The sequence below is a fragment of the Paralichthys olivaceus genome, chromosome 2 (assembly GCF_024713975.1).
Source record: "Paralichthys olivaceus isolate ysfri-2021 chromosome 2, ASM2471397v2, whole genome shotgun sequence".
Lineage (NCBI taxonomy): Eukaryota > Metazoa > Chordata > Actinopteri > Pleuronectiformes > Paralichthyidae > Paralichthys > Paralichthys olivaceus.
Window position 1 is genome coordinate 15,084,475 of NC_091094.1, and position 22,591 is coordinate 15,107,065.

The window sequence follows — 22,591 nt, forward strand, 5'->3', positions numbered from 1 at the left end:
TAACGTGAAAAATACAAACATGTTAAATGAGCACACACACACACACACCTATCTGTCTATCTATCTATCTATCTATCTATCTATCTATCTATCTATCTATCTATCTATCTATCCACCAGCTCCCACACACACACACTCACATATTATATATATAAGTTGTGATTACTTGTGTCATTAATGGTTCATGATTAGTCTGCACGCTGGCTGCAGATCTCCACTTGGCCGCAGTGGGGCGCTCCTCGGCTAAGCCCCGCCCCGCTCCCTCCCTGCTCTGAGCTGGGGACCACAGGCTCGGAGAAGAAGACGCCCTTAGCAACAACACATCGCCGTGATAATAAGACGGTCCTGCGGTCACCGGAGAGATTCGACACCGTCGCTTTGTTGCTCTGACTCCAGTGGAAGCTTTCCTGACAGTGGGATGCTCCGGCGGCTCCTGCACTCATCATGGGGCTCCAGCGCAGCTAGCGAGCTGGCCTGTTTTGGCTAGCCATCCCCGACAGACGAGCGAAGCAGCCCCCGAGCTGTCCCGAAGGAGGACGCCTTCCTGTGGGGGGTTTCGCCGAGTGGTAGCATCGCCCTTTGCTAACCGGGATTAAAGCACGGGAATGGTGCACTGGACCGAGCCACTGCACCGACAGAGAAAGGCGAGGGGCACACGGGTCAGAGCGCCGAGTTGTAACATTTGGACTCAGACTATTTTTAACAGAGGGAGCGGCTCTCCGGCGGAACAGTGTTTTTGTGGCTGTGCGAGCTAGCTGGCTAGCTAAGCAGAGGGAAACGACCCCCACCCCCACCGCCGCCTGCTCAAGTTTTTCAAACCGAAGTCGAGGCTGATGCCAGCCGGGAATACTGTGAGAGTAGCACACTGAACCCTGTGGTTTGTGTAAATCCAGGATACATTTACACACAAAGCCAAACAAAGGAGAGGAGCTCAATCCAAACCGCAGCTCAGAGCCACTGGGCTCCTCTCGTTAGCAAACACGTTGAAGCTGTAAATGCTCTTAGCTAAGTTTGCTACTCTAGTTTGAACTATCCCACTTTTTTTTAAACTCTGGACTTTTTCTTCACTTCGGATGCTGGCATCACATATTAACTGCAATCATGATGATAATAAGCAGAAAACCAGAGGGCCCAATAGCAACAGGTAACCACAACAAAGAGTTCTGCTGTCTTTGCCCGCACCTCGTGTGTTTGTCTTGTTTTTAACAGGTTTGTGCGTCATGGCATCGAGCTGTAGACAGAAATATCTCGTGTCTTAAGATGCTTTGATTGACACGTTTTCTCTCCCAGCTCCGGCCTGAAATGTCAGTCAGTCCCAGTGAGTGAGTGAGTGAGTGTGTGTGTGTGTGTGGACAGGGTCAGGACAGATGCGGCTGATGTCTCTGTGCATTTCACAAGACGTGGGCTGCGAACATGTATTCTTCTGCTTTGCAACTTCTTATCAATCACGAGACTGGCGTCTGTTTCGGAGGAGGGGCCTGGAAGCGCAGCGTTGTTCTCATGTCGTCTCCATAAGCTCTTTACTGGCTCTTCTCTTATCACTGTCTCATAATCCTCAATGTCTCTGTCAGCTACTTTTTTAAAGTTTTGTTTGGGAATTCGCACATTGACTGTCATCATGGCCTCTGTTGTATATTTACATTGTCGTGTATAGTAGATAACAGTAATCTCTGTGAAAGTGGACTTTGTTCTCAAGCCTCTGTCATATGCACTATGGTCTGAACATGTTGCCTGTAGGATACCAGGAAGAGGAGGTGAAGGACAAAAGGCTACCTCGCTCCCACAACACGTTTTATGACACATGATCTGTTGCATGTCTGTTTGCTTGAACCCTGTTCTCTGTCTTTTGCTGTGCAGAGAGAGAGGAGGAGGAGGGTTCTTACACAGCTGAATGCCAGCTGGACATAGTAGCCTGAATGTTTGGTTACTTAGAAGTGTGGGCTGTGTTAAAAAAAATTCTGCAGGAAAGTTGCTTGGACAGCAACGTCAGATGCAGTACAGAAGGTGCTGAGCCCCCACTGAGTGATTAGGAGTTTGCAGAGAGCTAATGGTGTCTGTGCTTGCCTAATATTGCGTGTATGGAGCCCTAATGCCTCTGTTTGCTGTGCAGTGCAGGTCTAATGCTTCTGTATCCAGGCAGCAGGTCTAATCTGCCTGGACCTGCTCTGTTGAGCTAGCACATGGGACATGGGCTCTGACGCACCTGCACAAGGCTACAAGAGTCTCTGGCTGCTCCGAGAGAACACCCGCCCCTGCCACAGTTTTTGGTCATTGCCTAATGAGCTAATCCAACACAATAGCTCTGTAAATTTCTTCCAACCTCATTTCCCGTTTATACCGGCTGTTTATCTGACAACTTGTGTGTGAGCTAAATGGCCGTTGAGACAGAACAGCAGGCCGACGAGGGGTTTGTCATTTGAGAAACTTGCTTCCTCTTACAGTCCCAAATGTCCCTTGCATCCATCTACTCTTCTCTGTGTCATCTTACATTAGGTGTGTGGCCTGATGCCACGAGAGGTGAACGCACATGCAGCACTGTTGAGTGACAAGCGCGCACATCTCTCCATATGAGCTCTATTTCTGAGCACACCTGGTGTGTGCACTACATGACTCGGCCTGAATGAACAGATGGGCAGACGGAAAGATGCTGTCGTCACAGAGGCATCTGTTACCCCTATTAGTCCAATAATACCACTTGCAGAGCTAGCGATCCAAGACCCTAAGCCCTATCTAAGCTTGTCAGGTCGGTGCCCTGGCTGTGGGTACAATGTATTGGATGCAAATGGTGTATCTGCCAATAATGGACTTTTCCTGGTTTATGATGCTGCGACAGGTAGTTTGCGTCCTCACTACAGAACGCAGTATGTTGGGACTTTCCTGCTGAGGCCACATCTAAGGATTTGTTAGCCCATTCCAGCTCATTTGTTTGAGTATCAAGGTAGTTATTGGAACTTATTGGTCAACTGGTGAAATAGTCAATGGAACTTTGCTTGGTGTGTACAAATGAGCGATTGTCTGCCTCTGTCTCTGAAGATTAGATTGCTTTCATCCCTGTGAGTGTGTCTGAGTTGCAGATTTGATCCTCAATACCACACTGATATATCTCTACCCCCTCCAGCACGCCACAGTGACGGCCTGTATGACTCCTACATGAGGACAGACCACATCCTTAAGGACGACGCTGATCCGAACAGTCCGTCTGGGCTGCCCCCAATGCCCAAACACACAGTAAGTATACACACAAACATATGCTCAAAGCAAGCAAAGCGCTATTTCCTGTGCAGAAGCACATTCTGTCTCCAGACATCCTGTTCCTCAGAGAGATTCCCCGCTCTGCCCTGTTCCTGTTAGACTCCTGTCGTCATTCTTGCTTTTCTTTGCAGTTTATCTCATGTCGCCCATCACACTCTCCAACCTGTTGTTCAGTCATATTTTATACCCTTCAATAAGAATAACTTGATGATGAGAGCAATATTGATATACTGCCCGGGGGAATAGAAGACCATAGGTCGCAACGGACAGTTCTCCACAACTTTATGACATTAGCCAGGGTGAAGTAGCCATTTTGTGTCCAGTTTAAGTAAATGCAGAGATCCAATGGAATTTTAGGGCCTTGTGAAACTGATATTTAAACATTGAGAACATGCAATAAATCACCTAATGTACCAGTATATTGATACTGCATGGTCTCCATTTGCTTAAAACATGACTGTCCTATCTGCTCTGAGAAATAACTTCATAAAACATTTTTAATATAAAGCGTGCTTGGACAAACTAGTTTCTAGCTTCAGTAAATTATTGTAGATCACCTTTTTGGTGATGTCGTTTTTTAACTTTTAATACCTATTTGGACAATGTCAGACAAGAACATAAGTCTGAAATCTACCTTCCTGCCCTGTTACCCATTGTAAAAAGCCCCTCTGGCAGAAAATGCACATACACAGAGACTGTGATCCTCTATGGCCTCTCGCACCATTCGAGGGAAAAAAGGCTGGTTTGATAAATTGTAAAGATTTATTGGGCTTGAAAATGTGACCCACAAACAAAATCACTAATCATCTACCCCCACCCCCCTTCTTTCTGTCTCATGTAATCCCCCCGTCAGTGGGCTTGCGTAGAGGTTAGGCCCAGTTTTCTATTCTAGTCCCGTCCTCCTTCCTTTGTATTTTCTGTCACGCTCACAGAGGTAATATCCTCTGTTGAATGTGACTGACACTCGCTCGTCCCAGTTCAGTCTGCGCAGCACTCGAGAGTGGCCTTATGCTCTGTTAGAGTAATAAAGTGATGTCATGCCTGTTCTCTTTTGGAGAAAGGGACACACTTTCTATGGCAAAGGACAAAACATTGTCGCAGCACTCACGTCTAAGTCGTGATACAATAATGAGTGAGAGGGTGGTCAGAGGATAAATGTCACATGTGTTACTCAGCTGTTGTCTCTCTGTGACCAGGATTTGTTGATATTTCGAAGTCTGTGTCTCCTACGTGTTGGGTTCAGTAACTCTGTGTCTCTGTTTGTGTGCTAAGAGATGGAGAAAAGCATACTTATGTGTTTCTGTGACAGCAAAGAGATTAGCTCTTCTCCATCTGTTGCACCATGCAGATTTGCACATAGAGGCCTCTCCACCCCCATTATCACCTGTGTTTAAAAGAAGATTCACAAACTCTGCTTTTTGTTCTCATCAGTGGGCCCCTTTAAAAATTGTTTTCCTCTGATTGCGCCCCCTGCCCGGTCAATCAATAATCTAACACAGTTGGTGCTCCACATGTAGAAAGCTTTGATTTTTGTTTTTAATGGCCTCATTTGTGTCTGTGTGTGTTTGTTGAAGGGGCTCAATCAATGACATTCTCTGTGTTTGTAGCACAGCCCTGGGACAACAGCTGCATAAAATCCTGGGTCAACAGTGGGGCTGTTGTAATAAGTTAATACTATATGGTTACATGTATGGAAACCCATCCTGCATTCCAACCCTCTATTTTAGGCCTCAAACCTAAAACGCAAACACTCCGAGCTGAGTCCTCTTTCAGTGGAACTTGTCAACGCCTTCTTTAAATGTACAATTACTTGTTGTGTTGTCTTTATCAGCTGACATGGGATCAGCTGTGTGTATGTATGTGTATGTGTAGGGCTTTAAAGTCAGGACCTCCATAGGAGCATAGAAAACTATTGGGAAAACATTCAGGTCAAACATTTCCCCGCCTTTAAATAGGTGAGACCACTCACATCGACAGCCAGAGAGACAAACTTACTATGCTTCTCTCCAGTCTTTATATAGGAGGGCACTGCTGAGTTTATGTCTGCGTGTCTTATTAACAGTCACACTGCCTCTACAGTTTAAGAGTATAATCAAACTTTAATGACTGTGTTTTCCCTTGTGCTCCATAATCTTGTGGAGGGTTCTTTCCGCTGAGGGGAGAGAGAGAGAGAGAGAGAGGGAGAGACGTAGAGGAATGTATTCCTGGGTTTGCTGAAACGAAGCTGTTTACTGGCAGACAAGAGCGAGACTCGAGAGCTTTCCATAAACTCTTTTAGCCTTTCAGGTCCCCTCAAGCAAAGGTCACTTTAAATGTTTGTGGGCAAATGTGTTCAAAATAGATTGTGAAATATACAGTGATTGTTTGTCCGAGTACACATGCAATCCCTGTTATCCTATTTGTTCTGTGCAGATCTACAATAGCTGGGTTATAGGTTTAAGTGATGTTGGCTAGTCTCTTTTAGCATTAGTCTTAATGAACCCCAATCAAACAATTCAAATCCTTTTTTAAGAGGTTAAAGGCTAGACTTCACAAAGTAAGGGATTATTGCTGCGCTGAGCCAAAGATCGCTTCTACCTTTTATCTAATTGCCAACAATTTGCTAAGAAACTAGCATACCGGTATGTTATGGTGGGGGGTGAGCCTGTTCCTACCTGACTCTTTGTAGATCCAGTTGTGCTGGTTTATCCACTGCTTGCTGTGTCTCTGCTCTGGATCTCACTGTTCATTTGTCATTCATATAAAGTTCTGTAATTAGCAAAACAAAAGATCTGCTACCTCGTTGCACATTTTGCCCACTGCTACATTTCAGTTTTATAAAACAGAGACTTTGCTGTATATTTGCCTGACGTCCACTCTAAAATGGCAACATGGAAATGTTGCTGGACTCGTTTCAGTTTAAAGTCTGGGACTGTGTTTCGGTCTGTACAGACATGATGCACAATCACCTGCATTAGCACCCTGATAGGATCTTATCAGTCACGGCTCGGAGAAGGCAAAGAGTTGCTAACACTTACTGTCACAGTCCAACCTTGTTGTAAGCCCAAGAACTAAAAAATCACAGGTCTTAGTGAAAACTGCATTTTAAAATGAAAACAGATTTTCCTTTGTAGGAATTGTAGTTTTCTTTACCCCAGAAAAAGCCCTTTATATTTAAATACTTGGTCCAGACTGGACAAACTAAACACCTTTTGAGTTTTTATGACAATTAAAGGCTACCACAGGTTCTTTTTCATGTTTGGAAGGAGAGGGTGAGGTGAGGGATGTTCAGCTGCAACATGAAATTTCAACACTGTGCGCTTACAATTTGCAGTTACTCTATTTTACATTATATATATTTTTTACATTGAAAAAATTCAATCCAACAAAGACACAATTTATGCATGATCATGTTCCGTGATCCCTCAGTCTTCAAGAAGTTGTTGTTGTACAGAATTTAACATAAGTTTGTTGTTAAATATATTTAATACTCTAAACTTTTTATGTTACATTCATGGAACACAGTAAAAATGTATTCACCACAGTGAAGTAAAGTATCCACTGTTTAATGACTGCAAAGTGGAGTGTTTAGTTAGGTGATTGTTCCTGGTATCCGACGGCTTTTCATTTTACCCACTGTCTTTTCTTTGTCAAACAGGTTGTCAGTAACAAGGCTGTAATGAGGGATCAGGTATCTGTGCGAGGTGGCCAACTGAAGGTCAAGTATATGTATGAAGACGCCACCAACAACCGAAAGATAAATGCTATAACCACGGCAACCACCCAAAACAGTGGGACCATTGGTCAGACGCCCAGTAAACCTGCTGCAGTGTCCAGCCTGTCCAAGGAGCACAGTGTAGACAGGTGAGAAGGATGCACACAGGAAGACAGTGAAACCTCAAAATGCCCCTCAAAGCATGTAGCAGTAACACCACTTTCTTGTTTTCCTCAGTACTGAATCCAGTAAGGGCTCCACTGAATCCTCCGGCACACATGGAGTTGGGAATGGAGGGAGCAGTGGGAAGCTGTGTGGCCCTCTCACTCCTGACCAGGCTCAGAGACTTTATCGATCTCAGCTGACCACCCTGGAGCAGACAGAGATCCACTCCTACTCAGACATCTACTTTGTGGGACCCAATGCCAAGAAGAGGCCTGCAGTCGCTGGAGGCAACAACAACTGTGGCTACGATGATGAACAGGGCGGTTACATTCATGTCCCCCATGACCACCTGGCTTATCGCTACGAGTTCCTCAAGGTCAAACACAAATTTGATACTGTGATTGTCCATTTAAATTAACCTTCATAACTAATGATTTTTTTAAGGTCAGCCCAAATCCTTATCTCCCTTTTTTTTGTCCCTTTCAGATCATTGGTAAGGGAAGTTTTGGACAAGTGGCCAAGGTATACGATCATAAACTGCAGCAACACCTGGCTCTGAAAATGGTGCGCAACGAGAAGCGTTTCCACAGGCAGGCGCAGGAGGAGATCCGCATCCTGGAGCACCTGCGCAAGCAGGATCGAAATGGCACCATGAACGTCGTGCACATGCTTGAAAACTTCACGTTCCGCAATCACATCTGCATGACTTTTGAGCTGCTGAGCATGAATCTATATGAGCTTATTAAGCGCAACAAGTTCCAGGGGTTCAGCCTGCCACTGGTCAGAAAGTTTGCACACTCCATCCTGCAGTGCCTGGAGGCCCTGAGCCGACACAGAATCATCCACTGTGACCTAAAGCCAGAGAACATCCTGCTCAAACAACAGGGACGTAGCGGCATCAAGGTAAGACACCTGCCTCATTCATGGATGCATGAGCACGATATCAGATTTCTTACATTTGACGTTCACTCATTAAATTCTTTGTTCTCCGGTCTCTGCCAGGTGATTGACTTTGGCTCTAGCTGTTTCGAACACCAGCGAGTGTACACTTACATCCAGTCCCGCTTCTATCGGGCTCCTGAGGTGATTCTGGGTTCACGTTACGGCCTTCCTATCGACATGTGGAGCTTCGGCTGCATACTGGCAGAGCTGCTCACTGGCTACCCCATGTTCCCCGGCGAGGATGAGGGCGACCAGCTGGCCTGTGTCATGGAGCTTCTGGGCATGCCTCCACAGAAGATTCTGGATCAGGCCAAAAGGGCAAAGAACTTCATCAACTCCAAGGGCCACCCTCGCTACTGTGGCGCCAACACTCTGCCCACGGGGGCCACTGTGCTGACGGGCTCTCGCTCCCGACGCGGGAAGATGAGAGGCCCTCCCGGGAGCAAGGAATGGAGCGCTGCTCTCAAAGGCTGTGAGGACCCCACCTTTACTGACTTCATAAAGAAGTGTTTGGACTGGGACCCCTCCTCTCGTCTCACCCCCAGCCAGGCCCTCAGACACCCCTGGCTGTATCGCAGGCTGCCCAAGCCCCTACCTGGGACGGAGAAGAGCCCAGGGGCCACGGTAAAACGACTCCCTGAGCACCACAGCACCTCATTCCCCTCTATCCTGGCCAAAGGTGGCCCTGGCTTAGGCACCACAGCTGCCAACAACAAACTGAGGAGCAACATGATGGGAGATTCAGGGGAGCCCATACCTCTTCGCACGGTCCTACCCAAACTTGTCTCATAGAGAGAGAGAGAGAGAGAGTCCTCTAATTTCCTCTCTCTCTCTCCACTCCCCCTCCTCCTCTGCACTTCCCAGGAGGAGTCAGAGCACAGGAGAAAGTGGAGCCTAGGTTTTACCTTTTGACTTGTTTGGTTGTTCTTTAATTTGTTTTCTACTGAGTGGTGTCGACACCCCAGTTCTTGGTTTTAAATAGTAGCTGAACATGGGGAGAGAGAATGAAAGAAACACTCTAAAAAAGTTTTTATACAGAGGATTTTCTTGAGCGGCTGTAGAGTTTCTGTATCACAGCCGACTCATAAGGTTTGATTTTAAATGATGCTTTTTAAAATTGTCCTTGTGTGAGTGGACAGCTTCCTAAATGAGCAAATGTTTTTAACCTGCGTGTGTCGTCATGTGAGTGTCATGTTTCAGTAAAACGCACTCAAGTAAACCTGCACTGTCACTTGTCTCACACTCAAACACTCGTAGGACGCCGCCCTCTCTGAGGGAATCGTTTATATGAGTGGTGCTTGAAAAGGGCTCAAGAGATTACTCTTTATCAGGTTAGAGTAAGCAAACACATTTGTGCAGCAAACATCAGTTACTAGAAAAAAAAACAAGAACCATGCTCGTGTTTGGGCCCTGACACATGACAAACGTATCCCTCATGTATACAACATAAATGCCTTTACACAGGTAATGAGGGACTGGCATTATGTAGTGAATAATTTGAAACAAACATTTTTCAGCAATAAGTTTTCACTTTCTCATATTTCAATTAAACTCTTTTCTACCGTTCCTGATCCCTGGTGCTTGAATGTCAGCTCAGTGTGTTAAGTTAGTATAGCTGCTTTCAGACATGCACTGAACTCTGCAGTTCCTCCGTATTTTCTCTGGAGGAGGTGCATGTGTGAAAGCAAATGTCCGAGTGAGACACTCCACAGTTTCTGTGTACTTTATCCGCCAGACCTCCTACTATAATGTCCGTAGAAATCCAGGAGAAGTCGATGTGTGAACAGAGCAGGTGATCCCCTTGCTGGATTCACTGGGAGTGAGTAGTGGGTGTTAATAACACGCTACAGATGCAAAAATGAAAAGAAAGGAATGAAAACAAATATCTCCCAGTGAAAAAACGGTGTCATGCACGAAGAGGACACCAACGAAGATGTATGTTGTCAAGAAAACCATGTGATCTATGCAGCAGCGTTAATACATCACTTCCTGCCTCTGTCTGCTGGACCCAGGTGCTCCACCTCTTGGCTGAAAAATGCAGAGAATTTTATGTCGTTGTGAACGCGTCTGTGCAGAGAACCTCATACATGTGTGAAAGGCAGACTGTGGGTAAACTCCGTAGCCAGTTCTCCGGATTTTACCCGCAGATCAAGTCTGAAAGTGGCTTGTGTGAGTGTGTCCTTAAGCTTTGTGGTGCTACTGTGAGAGGGCATAGGACAACCTATTTACAGCCCCCTCATTTCTTCCTCCCTCCTTCATCTGAGTGGAAAGAGGGAGTGGGGAGAACAGTAGCTTCACTCAAACTTTGTCACAGAGGTGTCACCGTCACACTCGGTACTTCACAATCTGGGTTTTTTTGTGCGAGATTGCAGCGTGAGGCAAAGACGGAGAGTTGAAAGTCATTGCACATACTCGCCTGCGGAGCTCAGTGTCAGGAACATTTTGGGATGTTAAAAGTTTTCACGAGCGGTCGCCTGTCCGGGCCCTCTGATTGGTTGCTCTGATCATTGGCAGTGTTGTGTGAATCCAAATGGGAGAGTGGTGCAAGGCGAGAAGGGTCATGGGGGTAATATGAAGGACAGTATGTTTTAATATGAGCCAAGATTGTTTGTTTTTTTTGTCTTGGGGAGGTGTCGATGAGTTGATGGGATGGGCCAGTGACAATGTAGGGTTTTTATGGTACTGCAGAAAGAAGTGTTTCTCAGGGAGACATACTTGATACATCCCTTAATCTTATATTAACCGTGTTCCACTTACAGTTCCTCTGTCCCAACGATGGATGAACATGCATGCAGTTCTGTCCACTGAGAGCGAGAGTGTGTCTGCGTATGGGGGTCTGCATGCTCCACAATTTGACCTAGATTCTCTCTCCTCCCCCACCATCTCTTTCTCTCTGTCTCGTTATTCTCACTATGTCTCATGTAGGGCAGGGAACCTCTTAAACTCACACATATAAAGTGAATTATGGTGCTGTCCAAAAAAAACCTGCACACACAGACATGCACACAGAGACACAGTGCATGTTGCTAAATGGACCACACCGCTCAGAGATCTTTCTCTCGACCCTCGTTTTACTACGCGAAACTGTCAGGGATTTCTACTCGTCTCCATCTTTTTTTTTTTTTTATAGAAGTGGTTTCTATTGCTTTTCACTCCAGAATATCAGAGGATGTAAAATGCAAAAGTGGAAAAAGAGAAACTTGTAAATTGTCATGTTGTATTAGTGGTGTGCGTTAGTAGGAGGGTGTTTGGTGTTCCAGCATGAAATCACAACCTGTTATCAGACTGAGTGACTATGAGAAGAGAAACTGTACAGTAACCAAATGAAGTTGTGATGGTTTCTTTTTCTAAAGAAAATAAAAATGATTATTAACTGAAATGTGCTGCCCTGGATTGATTTCTGCTTTTAAAAGAGGAACATTTTAACATTTATTTAACTAGCCAGCTCACATTATACAAGCAGGGGTATTTTAACAAGAGATTTTCCTATACCATTTTGCTCTTGCTGATATGGATTGTGATACCAATCCAATGCAGTGCATTAAAAAAATATTTTATCTAGTTAGACAGTCTCCAATAAGTAAATTCAGAAACACACAGCAATGAACTCCACGCATCAGTTGTATTTCTTGCTTTGGGGCTGTCTGTCGAATTTCTTGAATGCGGCTTCCAAAGTTTGCTGCTGTAGTTCGTTCTTTTTCACTTCGCCTTGGGGAACTCTGCATGCTCTTTCGTGTGATGGAAAATGCTATGGTTTGGCTAGCACTGACTACGATTCACTACCTGAAATCACTTCTCCTTCTCTGCTCGCACATGAATCAACGAAGAAGAAGATGATTTGACAATTTTATTTAGGTGAAACTAATAAACTTTACAGACACATTATTGGATCTGTAAATAGATTTGTGACTTGCCAAAGCCTGAACGGGCATTTTCAGCAGTATCGAAGGCATTCTGGATACTAGCAATGGTAACAGAACATCTCTAATTGTACCTAATAAACAGGAAATTTTGCAAAGATCGAAAAAACTGTCAGATCCATGAAACCTGAAGATTAGTATGTGTATATTGTATACTGTTTATATATAATTTTTTTCAGTACAATTGGGAGAAATTCTCTGGTTTCTGAGATCTTTAGCAACACTGAGACAGTAGATGAAAAGAAACTTCAAATGCTCCTCATTTGTTACCTGAAGCTCTTGTAACCAGCAGCAACTAGAGTTGTTATACAACTTAATACCTGGGACTCCTGTTATGAAACAAAACTGTACAACTCATCCCCAACATGAAGAATACAGAACACACGGAAAGTGTGTAACTTACTTGTTACTGATCGGGTCATGAGACAATAGTGTATATATACAAACATACATGTGATAATAGTGTTCAGTTAAAGGCGACAGTTGACTCACACATGAAACTTTAGATATGTGTTATAATCTTACTCACTCAATACAATTATATAAAAATGCCAGAGCAGCTGCTGCCAATAAAAATGAATGAAGGGTTTGCTGTAGTGAGTCAGCGATGACGATATTCAGTATTGATGTGTGAATGTGTGGCCGCAGCTGTTTCTAACCTGCTGTGATGTGCGGAATCAGTCTGAACGGTGTGCTCTAGTCATTACGTCAGCTCAGGTGCCTGGAGCTTGCATTCTGGGAAATGTGGACACTGCCGCTGTTTGACTGAGCACTTCATTATATCTTTCATTAGGTTGGGACCAAGTTAGCTGGATAATTGGCCTGAAAGAGCTCTTTCTAAGCTTTCATTCACCTTTGAGAGTCATCATTTGTTTATCTTACTTTCTACAAGTTGGTTATCTGTTCAAATACTTTCCTCTTCCTCTCCTCCACTCTTGTCCCCGTCCACACCACATCACACCACACACAGTCTTTGCTGGGGAACAGAACAGATGCATGGCACTGCCAGAAATACTCCCAAGAAGAAGAAGAGAGTCGGGGGCGGTGGGGTATAGAAGATGACTCTCTGGTGATAATGACGGCAGTCTGATGATCTGTTGTAACACAGATGACTCATGGCTGTTTACACTCGCAGGCTGCCTTCCCCCGGGGAAGATAAAATCAGGTATATACGCAGCAGGAAGTTACCGGTTGAGCAACATCACCTAATGAAGGAGGTGAGAGAGAGAGAGGTGATGAGTGGGTGGTTGGTATGTATATGCTAATGTGACGCAAGCGTTAAATGGGAACTCATTTTAAGTACGAAGAACACTTGATGGTAAAACGGAGTTGGGTATCATTATTTCTCATGGGGCTGGGTGAGGCTTGCTCTCCATCAACAGTCAGCATGCCCTCATTATCATGCTTGTTCATGCAGTCAGGTTAAAAAAATGAAATAAATGTGTTTATCACAAGACTAGATAAGAAATTTGCACTCTAACAATTTAACTTGGGGGTCGTGGTAGTAAATGAGCCCACAACGACGGGTCCTGGATGATGAAATCTCAAAGGAAGAAAACAAATTTGAATTTCTTACAGTAAGCTGAATTCAGACGTGCACTGAATCACCAACCATTTTTTTAAGAGGCGGTATGTCCAACCCTCTAGTGAAAAGTCTGCAGATTTCCAAAGGAGCGGATGTGACAGCAGTAGATCCTCTGCAGGATTTAACAAGAGCAAGTGCACAGGGGGTGGATGAGGTTTCTAACACGCAACACGTAGAAGATACAGACAAAGATGCCAGGAGAGCTTTTGGTGATTAACCAACCCAGTCTCATCTGAAAACGTGTAATAGCTACGTTGGTCCACTTGGAAAAACGTAGACATCTCACAATTTGGCCCCTCACCTGAGCAGAGAATCTCCTTCAGAGTTGTTGTGTTAAAGATAAACTCTTCCGTCGGCTATGCACACTTACCAGACGACCTCCCACATCTGTAACTCCAAGGTCAGTTAAAACATCCATAAGAAGGTGGGCATGGTTTAATGAGCAGGCTGCTGCCATTGGGTTGGATCGAGTCCACATTTGCAGATAGTGGTTGCTTTTCTGATATTATTTGCTTTTTGGCAGGCTAGCTCTATGACATCGGGCTCTGTATGAAGGAATAACTGTTAACAGTCCTATATTCCACTTAAATACTGTATATCTTCTGATATTTCCCTTTTCCATGTTTTTTCACTTTCCTTCTATTTTTGTTTGTTTTCTCAAAATCTTCTGCTTTAAAGTAAGTTGTTTTTTAAATGTTAATGAATCCATCTGGTTTTCTTTCTCCTTCTCTTTCCATTAATGTAAAAGCAGATTAAATTAATCCCATTAGAGGCCAATCAAGTCACCTTCTGACCATATGGCAGAGTGACTCCTATTCCTTGAACCACACACATCCTCTCCTCTTCTCTCCTTTTCCTCTCCTCTTCTCTCGAGACAACATTTCTCCACTAGAAGCTTCCCTATGCTGGCTCCTAGTTCATTTTCTGTCTTGATTTTTAAATTCTATTGTTTGTTTTTAAAGCTGTGAACAGTACTGCACTTCATTAACTTGCTGATCTGGTCTGCAGATTTAAATAAAACTTCTAAAAAAGTCCCATTTTCCAGATTGAAGCTTGAACAAGATCAGACCTTTGTGGTAGTTGCCCCTAAACTGTTGATCACTCCATCCCTCCACATCATGAACTCACCAACTCTGGACACTCATTTTTACTGTCTGGCTTTTGAAACAGGCATAGCCTTTATTTTATGTGGATATTTTGTTTTTTAACTTAGTTTCTGAATGTCTTATTCTTAGGTCAATGTCTTATTTTTCAGATAAATTGACTTTACCTGACTTGACATGTTTTACTGTTTTATTCTTCCAAGTTTAAGATGTGATACTGTTTGTCTCTGATATTTCCTTGAATTCAAACTAAAGTGGAAGTTTCCTTAAGGGCTTTGAAAATGTGCTTCAAAAATACCGTAGCCAGAGTCTTATTTCATTCAATGATCTGTGTCTGATGACTTGCTGAACCTGTATTTATGGACATGACGGTGTGACTGATGTATCCTGGAAAACTGGTAGGGTTGCCCTGCAGGCTGAAAGTGCATTTTAGATGTTTTGTTGTTCGTTATGTGCTCCTGCATTTACACTAGCCTTTTATACTTGATGTTGGAATGGACAATATAATTACACACACAACTATAAACACATATAGTCCTGGGTCACAGAGTGCAGACACACACAAGTTTCATAAAATTGTGCTTTCCGTCTCACACGATTAAGAATTGCATTTTACGGTTTAATAATAAGGTCAGACACAATGTCCCAATGTTTATACTGGGTAACACAGAAACCTTGCTATCAGAGATACGAGGTAATCTCTATCTCTAAGATCTCTAAGAAAAACTTTTTTTTTGAGGGGGGGGGGGGTTATTTACATGAACCAACACTTTAGTTTTATTGCCAAGTTTATCTTAAAGGTTAAGTGAGTAGAATTTAGTGACATCTAGTGGTGAAGTTGCATGTTGCAGCTGAATACCCCTCACCCTCCACTTCCTGAAATACAAGAGAATCTGTACTTCAGTTGTCATAAAAACATATTTAAAACTCAACTCAGTTTGGATTACTGTAACAAACATGGTGGCCTCTGTAAAGAGAACCCACTCTCTATGTAAATATAAAGTATTTGGATATAAAGAACCCATTCTAAGGTAAAGAAAAAAACAAGTTGTACATTTTAGATGAAACATCACTAGGATTATTTTATATTCAATTTCTGCCAATAGATCCCTTTGACCCAAATGTTACACACTGGACCTTTAACTACTTACTGTAACTTTTGTACTTGGCTTCATTAGGGGTGTATCTAAGACCAGATCCAGACCTAAATTCAGAATCTAAATGTCAGGTTGATAATTTGTCTCCGAAAACACTTTTTATCTTATTTGCTGAATTCTTCTTCACGTCCCGCTAGGCATCAATAAATAAAGTAAAAAAGTGGGGGGGAAAGCTGTTGTTTGTGGCCCTTGACTGAAGCTTCAAACAGTAACTCGCCTCTCCACTGCGCTCCGACAGGGTCCTCTGTACTTTACTCCTGCATTTACACGAGCCTTTTTTACTTGATGTTGGAACGGACTGTATAATCACACACACAACTATAAACACACACAGTCCTGGGTCACAGAGTGCAGACACACACCAGAGCTATGTGTGTCGTCTGGCTTGGGTCCACTGGGACAGCTGAGGTACGAACCAGGCGATGGACGCAGCAGCAGAATGCCACATTAGTCCCCCCCCTGTTGTACCAACACACTCGCACACAGACAACACATGCCCCCACATGCACAAAAGCAGACTCTGGCCTTCTGTTCCTTACTCATATGCACACAAAGACACACTCACAGCTGAGCTCACACTAGTCACACACACAAATGCACAGCTGAGCACATGTCTATACAGGCTGAACAGATGCAAATGGTTGGTAGAGGTGGAGTTGTGCTCCAGAACCATTTGCCCACCCAACCCACCAATCTACATTCCACACAGACTGCAGGGTAGAGGAGCCGTGCACATGTGCATGCTATGGGATTTATCTGTAAAAGGCATTTTGTCGAGACCTTTAACTTTGACTGAAACTTCAGCGGCCTGTCTGTCTGTCTGTCCCTATACTGTATTTGTTGCCTGCATATGAAGCCCCTCCCCCCATTTGCTGGTTTTCAGTTTCCTCGTCTGTTTACATGACCCGGTTGGGTCACCATTGGGACTGGAATAGAGGATGACTACCGCCCTGTCCTCACAGATGAATCTGACTGTCTGTTTCACTATAAGAGTGTGTTTATGTGTGTGTAGGTTTGCATGTGTTTTTATGGTTGTGTCTCTCCACTGCTCTTATAGCCTGAAGGTTGCAGGTCTGCATAGCAACACTGGGCAGAAGCTCTGAGGGGACATCGAAGCCAGTGTTTCGAAATATATCTGTGAACCCACCCACTCAAAAAAGCTCCATGGAGGTTGTTTTCCAGTCTGGTGAATAAAATAGGAGGTGGATTTATATATTTATTATCAAACACATACATTTAAAGCTTATTTTTGTGATTGATCTAAAGACCACTGCATATTGAAACTTGCTATTATGTCCTCTGATATTGCACAAAACAATATAATTTTCCGTCTGAGCCATAACAAGCACACGACTAAATTCTGGCACAGAACATCTGATTCATCTCTATGTCTTCACACTTTGTGTTGCCTGTTTTTTCTTTACACAAGACATACACATTAAGACAGGATAATAAGAAAGAAACGTAAGGCACTATAAAAAAGATGGTCAATAAATGTTACAGTATTGTCACTACAATATGAATGATCAGTTCCAAATGTAACTTGGCAACAGGGAATATTTAAGCCTCATTTCTGTTCACAGACATTATGATTTAAAGGATCAGTGTGTAGAATTTAGTGACATCTAGTGGTGAAGTTGGAGTTGCAGCTGAATACCCCTAACTTCACTTCCCCCTTTCAAACATGAAAGAGAACTTGTGGAAACCTTCAGTCGTTATAGAAGACTCAAAAGGTGTTTGGATGACTGTAAAAACATGGCGGCCTCTGCAGAGAGCACCTGCTCCTGATGTAAATATAGAAGGGCCCATTCTGGGGTAAAGAAAACAACAAATCATACAATTTAAATGAAAACATCACTAGGACTATTTTATATTCAATTTCTGCCAATCGATCCCTTTCACCTTGATCTTACACACTGGACCTTTAAGAGAATCTATCCGCTCCTGTCTGCCTTGTATTTCTGTGCCAGTGTTCTTAGCTCACCCTGTGTGATTAGGGGAGGTGGAGAGTGCATGTCCTTATATGTACTCCATTACCACTGAAGCCATAAACAGCTCCTTCATCCCACACTGCCAAACTACTGTCCTCAGAAGACGTTGGGAAAACACAAATGGGATACTATTGTGGCTGCGGTCTCCTCTTTGGTTGCTCTCTTCTTTATTCCCTCACACACAAACACCCACAAACACCCACACACACAAACACACACACAGCCATGGTTAACGTATATTCTGATAAGCACTGATCACTTATCAGATGCGACAGGAGCTTTGTCATCCTCATTGTGTAGCTGTCACTGACAGAATGGCGCTGGCAGGTTATCTGCGACGAAAGCTGTCCCATGTCCCAATGTCTGGTAATGCACCTGCAATCTGGATACTGTTGTCACAACCTTTCTGTTGCTGGGTAAATTAGATGTTTATGGTCAGTTTCAGGTTTCATGGAGTAGACAGGACAACCTTTAGCAGGGAATTTCGGAGACAGTCATCTTCTCACGTTTCTGGCCTTCGTTGCTGAGCTTCCTTTAATTTATGGTCTCAGCATTCAGGCTAATCCATCAATGTTCTAGATATTTGCAAATCAGGAGAACTACACTCCTAAAGGAACAAAGATTGAGCAAAAGAACGTGGTAATGGCTGCTACTGCCTGTCCCTCCATGTTTGAGGTTGTATGTGCATGTGAACACGTTACAGGCTCTTGTTGCTGTGTGTGCATTTGCATCTAGAGAGTAAACACACACCCGCCAGTTTCTGTCACATGCTCTATCTTGTTTGTGCTCTTACTGAAGCGGCTTTCCAAGTATGAATTCAATGTGGCCCAGTGTTATTCAGCAGGAACAAACAATTCTGTGAAATTGGCATTTTGTGCTACTGCTGGTCAACAAGAACAGGTTAGTGTGCATTAGTCGGCCCATCTGTTCTTTGAATGCTCTCGTAACAGTGGATACTTGGTAAGATAATTCAGTACTGATTAAAGTAAATCTAGTTTGAAGATGACACACTGTATTACTGTGTCAATGGAGACAAAGGCTCCATTGAAATGCTCACTGAGAGTATTGAACAGGACTGTAAATAGCAATATTTACAGGACAAGATGGCACAGCTAGTGGACATGGTGGATACTGTATTTTATAATGTTTGTGTGTCGTGCTGTGTATTCTCTCAGGCGTCCTCTTTCCTCTGAAGCAGCTGCTGGGTAGGTTGTCGTCCTCAGACTTTTTTCCATGGCACTGTAGCCAGTTTCCGTCTGCTTCTGACAGGAAACATGCTGACCTACTGAGGAAGAGGAGAGGAGGAGGAGAGGAGGGGAGGAGAGGAGGAATCTCCCCAGAAGTCAAAACGATGATTGCACTTTGCTTCGTAAACTCTTTTTTTGTCTGTCTCCCTCTGTGTCTGGGACACACACACACACACACACACTCTCTCTCTCTCTCTCTCTCACACACACACACACATACACTCACACACAGTCGTGTCTCCATGACTTCAGAGGACACTACATTGACATTCATTTCTCAGGGACTTTCTCCAACCTTTAGTTACTTAACCATAATTGCCTAACCCTAACCTAAACTTACCTTAAAACATGTCTTCACCTTAAACTGTATTGATCAACACTATTTTTTGACAAGTCCCCAATATGATTATGTAAGCATTTATAGCTCCCCGCAATAGGTGTATATGGATCTCACTCTCTCTCTCTCTCTCACACACACACACACACACACACACACTGATGAGCCATCAGCTCAGCATCAATAATTCAGTCATTCTGCACAGAGTTAATGTTTGTTTCACTGAACACAGACTCTGTGCTATAATAAGATCCGAGCAACAGTGCTGAGAGGAAAACTGGCTGCTTCACAAAACATCACAAAGATCAGACAACTGAGACTTATCGGTTCACTACAAGGCTGCAGCTGGGTAGCTTCACTTAGCGCACAGCTATCCTGGCTCTGTCCAATTGTTAAAAAGCTAAGGTTTATTAATTATCTCATAATATGTTCTTTGTTTAGTTCATACAGAACCCAAAGTATATGACAATTTGCTGTTTTACAAGGGGTTATCTGTTATATACCAACTCTCCTCAGGAAGGAGCTTGTTGCCTGGAAACAGGTCAGAACTAGAACACAGTACATAACCCCCTGGAGTTAGTTACCTTTGGACAGAGCCAGGCTGTTTGCCCCTGATTCCAGTCTAGCTAATCCAAATTTAAGCTAACAGGTAAAATACAGAGAATTGGCGGAGTTTACCTGCAGTTTACCTTTCACACATACGCAACACAGCAGGAGGTTATCTCAACAGCAACCGATCCTCAGCATAATTCAGGCAAGAGGTGGAGCAGGAAGTGATGTATTCATTCCACTGTGTAGATCATGTGATTTTCTTGACAACACACAGACATGTCAGCTGTTATCACCACAAACACTCTTCGTCAGTGTCTTCTATGTGTGTGATATTTGTTTTTTTTTATGTTTTTTAAATTTTTGCCTGACCTGTCAAGTGTTAGAAGCCTCCTTCCCCTGGATTTCTACAGACATTATACTGGGAGGCCAGCCAGATAAAGTCTGTGGAAACTGCGGAGCATCTCACTCGGACATTTGCGTTCACACCTGCACATCCTACGGAGGAACTGGGAACCGGCCTACAGGAGTGAACAGAGGTAGCCTCCATGTTCTCTGGCTACAGTGAGTCCTGAGTTCAAGAGTTCAGGGCTTAACGTTACTAATCCTGTCAGCTGATGAAATGTACACTGGAAACGTGAGGCGGGCGATGCTGCATTTTGTATGTACAGTCAGGGTGGTATAGGTGGAAACTCCATTATGATGTCTATACATGTATCTTGGGTGAAAATGACCTGAGTTCACATTTTTCGATAAGCAGGTGTGTGTTTGTGTGTCCACTTGGACATATTGTTTATGTACTATGCTAGGAACTAGTTGGCATTCGGCATAACAGGACATGATATTGGCCGAAGGAGCTATATGTTTGAGGAGTGGGCTCCAGGAATGGAAATCCTAACCAGTGGGGCATGCTGGTCTGTGGTTCGTACAACCGTACAAGGGCATAGTGAAGGCAGAGCACCATCGTACCAGTCTGACACATCTATGTGGGAGAGTGTGTGTGTGTGTGCATCTGTGGTGGTGGTGGTGGTTGGGGGGTGATGGGGCAGCAGTGCCAGCTGGGCAGCTTAAAAATAGTGCACAGTGGAGGATTGCAATTGCACGGGACTCTAGGCACCCATGAGCACCAGTCCAGTAGTAATTCACAGCGGATTTCTATCAGCTCCTGGTGACTGATGAGACAAGAGAGGATAATATTTAATTGAGTTGTCTCATGGGGACAACCGACCTGTCCGTCTTTAAGAATAGGACACTGGTAGGAGAGGAGAGAGGGCACTGCTTGCAATTGAGGGGCCGATGTTTTGGTTATTTAAATCTGTGTTGCAGGTATCAGTAAGATAAGGGCTGTGGTGTCTGCATTGAAATGAGTTGAGCAGGGTTGCAGGGGCACTGGGGCAGTAGATTGAGTGTAGGAGGTGAAACGTGATGGGGATCAGACTGGCAGGATTAAAGAGCACTGCACTGACCTCTGCTAATGCACAGAACAGAGGAGAGGGATGAAGAACCAACGGGAGGCTACAGGAACAGCTGCTCATTAAAGACGGACCAGCACGCTACACGCCCCCCATCGCGTCACACACACTCATGCACCCTTATCAGTACATCTGCACACGCATGCATATACAAATAAATACATGCTAGTGTGCGCACATGCAACATACAAAAAGTGATTTGAATTGGAAGATAATCTCATGCACAAAGTGGCTCTGTCACCTCACGTAATCTCAGTTGAGATTAGATGGATTATTGGATTACAAGAGTGAGAGAGAGAGACAGACAGGCAGAAAAAAGATTGAGGGCTGAAATTTACATTTGGAGAACACTGTTTTATTGTATTTAAATATTGTTATGTAATAATATTATCGTTATTCATTTTCAGTTGGACAGTGTTTCTTCACGTATGTGTATAGTAAACTTGTGACTTCTAAAATGTGATGTCTGCTATGACATTAAATTTTTTTTTGCTCAGGGTCTGTCATGTCCATGTGGTAAGAAAGCTCTACTGCCAGCTACAGGTTATCTTATCTTAAGCATAAAGACTGGAAACAGAGAAACAGGTAGCCTGGTAAAATCAAAATTTTAAAAATGTTGAATTGCTTCTTAGATTACTGATTTGTGAGGAAGAGCACAATAAAGAATAGTGACAAGACAAACCAAAAAATGTACCTTTTAAGAAGTATGTGGAAAAACTGTACCATTCACATGTTAGGATTCAAGAAAATAAAAAGATGTGTGTTGTCATTGAGAGGATATTTACTTGGTGTCACAGAACGAAGAGCAGGAGGACCCAAATGCAGGAGTAACAGGTTCGGGTGAAAATCCTTTAATGTAAGCCAAATAAAAAAGAGAAGAAAACAAGTGGAGAAAAAAGGCAGTGTCCAAAATCAAAACATTTTGAAGTGTCTGTATGTTTGTGTGTGTGAGTGTGTATCTTTCCTGCTGGACTGGGTTAGCGGCCTACACTGAGTCATGGGAGAGAAAAACCAGCAGGGCGTTGTTATGGCTGTCAGGAAGTCAACGTTGCGCCAAAGCACCAATAACTGCAGAGACCTTCTCTGGGCAGAAGAACAGGAGCACCCTGGCACTCCATGTCCCTGAGTGTAGGCAGAATCAGACCTGAGTATATGTACGCTAAATGTGAGAAAGAAA

General features: G+C 43.7%; 1 protein-coding gene across 2 annotated transcripts; it reads left to right on the forward strand.

Annotated features, from left to right (window-relative positions):
* The first annotated feature begins 254 nt into the window (after positions 1-254).
* On the forward strand, positions 255-11,432 carry dyrk3 (dual specificity tyrosine phosphorylation regulated kinase 3). Of its 2 annotated transcripts, none has more exons than XM_020086675.2 (6): positions 255-1,144; positions 3,119-3,228; positions 6,890-7,095; positions 7,184-7,487; positions 7,598-8,014; positions 8,114-11,432. In XM_020086675.2, the coding sequence occupies exons 1-6, from the start codon at positions 1,102-1,104 to the stop codon at positions 8,843-8,845; spliced, it is 1,812 nt and encodes a 603-aa protein (XP_019942234.2). In that variant the 5' UTR covers positions 255-1,101; the 3' UTR covers positions 8,846-11,432. The 2 variants fall into 2 exon arrangements, with proteins under 2 accessions (XP_019942234.2, XP_069393982.1); XM_069537881.1 differs by lacking the exon at positions 255-1,144 and adding an exon at positions 2,754-2,938.
* The last annotated feature ends 11,159 nt before the right edge of the window (positions 11,433-22,591 follow it).

Excerpts from the sequence above, each read along its gene's own strand:
- dyrk3 (XM_020086675.2), top strand. The coding sequence starts at position 1,102 with ATGATGATAATAAGCAGAAAACCAGAGGGCCCAATAGCAACAG. Across the intron at positions 7,096-7,183 it reads AAGGAGCACAGTGTAGACAG|TACTGAATCCAGTAAGGGCT; the intron begins GTGAGAAGGATG and ends TGTTTTCCTCAG. Across the intron at positions 8,015-8,113 it reads AGGGACGTAGCGGCATCAAG|GTGATTGACTTTGGCTCTAG; the intron begins GTAAGACACCTG and ends GGTCTCTGCCAG.